General features: G+C 43.2%; 1 protein-coding gene and 1 long non-coding RNA gene across 2 annotated transcripts in view; one reads left to right on the top strand and one right to left on the bottom strand.

Annotated features, from left to right (window-relative positions):
• Positions 1–4,854, bottom strand: part of LOC116671084 (uncharacterized) — a 23,076-nt gene that overhangs the window by 12,818 nt on the left and 5,404 nt on the right. The window contains exon 2 of the long non-coding RNA XR_004327191.1: positions 561–565. This is a non-coding gene — a long non-coding RNA (uncharacterized LOC116671084). The remainder of the gene's footprint in view (positions 1–560; positions 566–4,854) is intronic.
• Positions 4,571–4,854, top strand: part of sost (sclerostin) — a gene marked incomplete at its 3' end in the record, with an annotated part of 4,242 nt that continues 3,958 nt past the window's right edge. The window contains 1 exon segment of the mRNA XM_032502019.1: positions 4,571–4,854. This exon segment is cut by the window's right edge and continues 89 nt beyond it. Within this exon segment, the coding sequence (XP_032357910.1) occupies positions 4,661–4,854 (194 nt within the window). The 5' untranslated portion in view covers positions 4,571–4,660.

Here is a 4,854-nt window from a genome sequence, read left to right as displayed (position 1 = left end):
AATCCAGACAGCTAGCTAGACTATCTGTCCAATCCGAGTTTTTTGTTGCACAACTAAAATCAGAACGTACACATGTTCCACTAAAACAAGTTCCTTCCCGAGGCTATTTAGCAGAGGCACCGGGGCTCTGTTCTGGCGCTTGGCACGATTGTGATTGGTTTAAAGAAATGCCAGTAAACCAGAGCACATTTTTCTCCCGTCCCAGAATGCTGTGTGGACTAGCCAGACCCTCCTGCGCAGCGCTGTGGTGGAAGGTCTGGCAATGCGAGACTACTCTCTGCTCTACAAAGTGTTTTAGCTTCTTTACGCTTTAAGCTCTAGTTTTGTTTTGTTTTTCCGGCCTGCAAACTCCGCTCTCATCATCCTCATCTCCAGAAGCAGCAGCTGTTTTTCAGCTTAAAAAACCTCTGATAGACCCTCTGTAAGCACTACCTGCTCAGCACCAAACGACAGGCAGCCAGAGTCAGCTACTACCAGTCACTCATAGGAGTAAATTAGAGAAGATGGTTTAAAATCTGTGGAAAAAATCATTGATGAGCAACAAGTAGACCTGTACCAACTATATCTGACCAGATTGGTACAGAAGGCAGACAAGGTTTGCATGGATGCAGCCCATCCACTTGCAGTGGAGTTCAATCCGCTTCCTTCTGGTTCGAGATACAGCAAAACACTCATTCATTCCCATGGCAATAACCCAATTAAATAAGAAGTGGGGAGGGGTAAGACGGGAGGAGGAATATACTGTTATGTGAAGTATTGTGCAGTAGTTTCTTTTATTTATGACATTAGGCCTTTCAGGGAAGTGCATCATACTCCTTTATGTTGTATTCTAGTTATTGATGCGTGTATGTTAAGTGTTAGATAAATGGTGCTGTAGATGTCTGGTTCAATGTTTGTGTTGTGGCTAATGTGTCAAAATGCCTGTGCTGTACAACAAATTGCCTCTCGGGGACATTACAGTTTTCTAAGTTTAAGTCTAAGTACCTGGTGAACATAGGGGAGCATTTAGTAGCTAAAGAGATCGATATTTCCCTCAGGGACCACAGCAAAGCTGAAAAGAGAGTGAGAGCAGGACTTACATTTACCATGTGTTCAAAAGCATGACTCCTAAAGAATGTTAATGTTGCTCTCTTACCGCTGAATGTGTAAATCAGCTTGTTCTATTGACTGTTCGTATATTTACAAAAAGTAATGCGCTATTTAATTTGTACATAACCACGAGACGTGCAGGGCTGCCTCTGTGGACAAGCTCAGTTGACGTAGTGTCAAGACCAACAAACCCAGGGGACCGCATTTCGTTTTGCATGTCAAAATCTAAAGACTTCTTTATGTAATTAAAGTACTACGTAATGAGTATTTCATATACAACATGTCACTTTTTAAAGGTTTAGAAGTCCTTTCAAAGGAAAATGCACAAACAGTTACGGACAAAGGATTGTGCATAACTTTTTGTAAAATGTAACACAAACTGTTGTATGAGCATGTGTGAACTATGGCAACAACAACAAAAAACATAGGGTGCTTATATATGGGTGTTGCTTTTTGCCTAATTAAGAAATAGGGAGTGCTGCACTGGGTCAAGAAAGCTTGTTTTTACTGGCCTAAAGGAGCCAAAAACAAATCAGTCAACCACATAAAGTATGTCCCAAAAAACACTCCAGACGTTCAAATGTTGTTTATTATTAGGACAAACCCCTTGAGATGTATCATCTCGTTTTCGAGGGGGTCCCACGTTATCCTGTATGTCACAACATCCCACACCTGGCTGCCGCTAACAGTAGCTGTAGAATAACAGAAGTCACATCAACACATGAAGATACTGTTCTTGTATTATTGTGAATAAAATGATTATTGTGGTAGAATTTCCAAAAAGGTAACTGAACGCCCAAAGACTTTGGGCTTTTTTTCAGGATGAAAGACTCTGTTGTCACTGGACCTTTTATGGAAGGAAAGAATGCGGCATTATTTAAGCCTCATCTTCCAATATCATTATTTTAATTCAGTGTTATCAACCAGTCAAGTCCACCGTTTTGAATTGCGACAGACAACCAGTTGGCTACAGCCGTACCAACCCTGATTTAAGGCTTGTGTAAAAGTAGCTGGACCGTGGGGAGTGTGTGTATTATTATGGGAGCATCGCTGTCCCTCAAATGAACGGGTACAAGATGTGTCAAAGCAGTGATACAGACCACGGCATGACGGATATTCCCCTTCATGTGACATGGCTTTATTTTTGCTCTTTTACAAGCTAGAGCTGCACATTGAATCACAATTTTATTGAAATTACGACATGGACTAGTACAATATTCAAATTTGTTAAAGGCAAAAAAGTATTGTGGTGCTGCAGAGACATCCTGGGCCTACAGATCCTATCCTACAGACTTAAGGAAAACAAATCCCACTACATGACTATAGTACATTTTTGTGTTTCAATGAAAATCAGAATGATGATCCAAAAAATTGATCATTCCCTCTAATATTGTGAATCATATCGCAATGGCAACATCAGGCAAAAATAATCGCAATTTGACATTTTCCTCATGTCAGCCCTATTACAGGCTGATTTTCTAATTTGCCTCTGGACACCAGAAAAACCAACTGTTTGTGACGCTAATGAACGTATGATCCTATCTTTTTCCCTTCACAAATATATTATATATATTCACCCTCAAGAGGGCAGTGTTTGAGTGAAAGAGCCTCCATCTGTCAGCACTCATCAGATCACTGGGATGCGAGGGATGCCAAGAACTTGGAGGAGAGCGTACATGCAGTTCTCAGTCCATATAATGTTATTCAAACCAGATCCAAAGGATAGAGAATATCAGAGGCAAATCATGCAGACAACACATGAGTTGTATCCTTATTGCAGGAGGAAGGAGTTGAGATTGAACGCCTCATTCTAGTTTGAACGTCCCCACGGAGAGCTGTGATAATGGATAATTAACGTGAGGAATGAATGATTAACTTGTGTACAGCCTTCATCAGGATCAAGCCTCTCCGGACGAGTGTGAGGCGCATGTTGCGGCCGTGGAACGGAACAACTCACGTCCAAAATAAACCACCTCAAGAAACGCCTGAATGCTTCTCAGACACGTAATGCTGCGGAAATCGTTAAAAGAGGAGGAGGAGGAGGAGATGTGTTTGTCCCCTTAGGTCCAAGAACAACAACAACACAGCGAGATGTGCAGAGCTGTCCCACATAAGTCTGCTCCTTCTTTCTTTACCTCTCTCCTCCCTTTGGTCCCTCCCAGGTTCTCCTCTCCTCTCACCAGGGGTGGAAGGAGTATTCACATCATTTACTTTAGCAAAAATATGTGTGTATCATCGGGGAAATATTCAGGTAGTCAAAATAAAAAGTACTCAAACAGAAGAAAATCCTCCCATTTTAGAAACTGGAAAGAGTTCTATCAATAAAGTGAGTACAAGTGTTTAATCGGCTAATTATTTCAGCTGCATATCTGCATATTATTATATTGTCGGGTAGTTTAATTTATAATAAAACATTGTATTTTATACACAGCATGCGTTTCGCAAAAATCTCAATGTGTAGTGTAACTAGTAACTAAAGCTGTCAGATGAATGTCGTGGAGTAGGAAAAGAAAACACTACAAGTACCTCAAATTTGTACCTACGTACAGTACTTGAGTAAATGTACTTGGTTACGTTCCACCACTGCCTCTCACCGTATCATTTTCCTCTCCTCTGACTTCTCCTCTCCTCTTTTTTTCCCATTATATCTATCCCCTTTCCTTCCTTCCTTTCATTTCTTCTCCTGTTCCCCCTCTCCTCTCTCTTATCCCCTTCTTACCCCTCACTTCCCTTTCTTCTTCATTCACTTCTCTCACCTCTCTTTCTCCCAATCCACACTTTCCGCTCTGTTTTCTTTTCCTCCTCTCATCTTCTTCTCCCCTCTCCTCACATTCCCCCTCTTTATTTTTTCATTGCTCTCCTCCTCTTCCTCCTCCTCTTCTTTTTCCCCACTCCTCCAATCTCCTCACCTCACCTCGACTTCCTTGCCTTCCCTCGCCTATCCTCTATTTTCTCCTCTTCTCTTCTTTCTCCCACTTGTCTATTTCCTTTGCCTCTCCCCTTTTCCTCTAAGTTCTTCTTCTCTCCTCACTTTCCCCCTCTCTCTATTTTTTCTTCTCGTACATCTCTTCCTACTCTCCTTTTATCACACTCTTCCCAATCTCTCCTCACCTCTCACTTTCCCTCTACTTTATTTTCCTCCCTCTCCTCTTTCTCCCACTATTCTATTTTCTCTTCTTCTCTTCTTTCTCCAACATTACTCTATTTTCCCCTCTCTTCTTCTTCTCAGTTGTATCCCACTCTCTCATTCTCCTCTCCTCTCCTTGAGCACGCATCCGACTCTCTCCCCTCCTGGTTTCTCAATGACCCCCCCCAGGTCAAACCCCTCCTACTCCATGTAAGCGCTTAATTGTCAGCCCTGACGACAGCTCGCGCAGGCATAAATACCGCGTGCGCCTCGTACATTCAGGATCTGACCAAGTTGTCCAAGCGGGTATCTCCTTCTCTCTCTCGGTCTCCTGTGTGTGTGTGTGTGTGTATGTGTGTGAATGTGTGCGTGTGGTTGTTGTTGTTTTTTTAAATTCTCCTCGTGCGTCTATACTTGACTCGTGTCGCTGACCGCGCGACCATCATGCAGGTGTCTCTGGCCCTCCTCGTCTCCAGCTCGGCGCTCGTGCTGCTCCAGGGATGCTGCACCGCCGTCAGGGGATGGAAGCTGCTGAAGAACGGCGCCACGGAGATTATACCGGAGCAGCGAGAACACCCCCGGACCCCTCAGGAGGCGACACCACCGGCGTCCCACAACAACAACAACAACAACAACAA

This window comes from Etheostoma spectabile, chromosome 21 (assembly GCF_008692095.1).
Source record: "Etheostoma spectabile isolate EspeVRDwgs_2016 chromosome 21, UIUC_Espe_1.0, whole genome shotgun sequence".
Classification (NCBI taxonomy): domain Eukaryota; kingdom Metazoa; phylum Chordata; class Actinopteri; order Perciformes; family Percidae; genus Etheostoma; species Etheostoma spectabile.
This window is presented reverse-complemented; position numbering and strand designations above follow the sequence as displayed.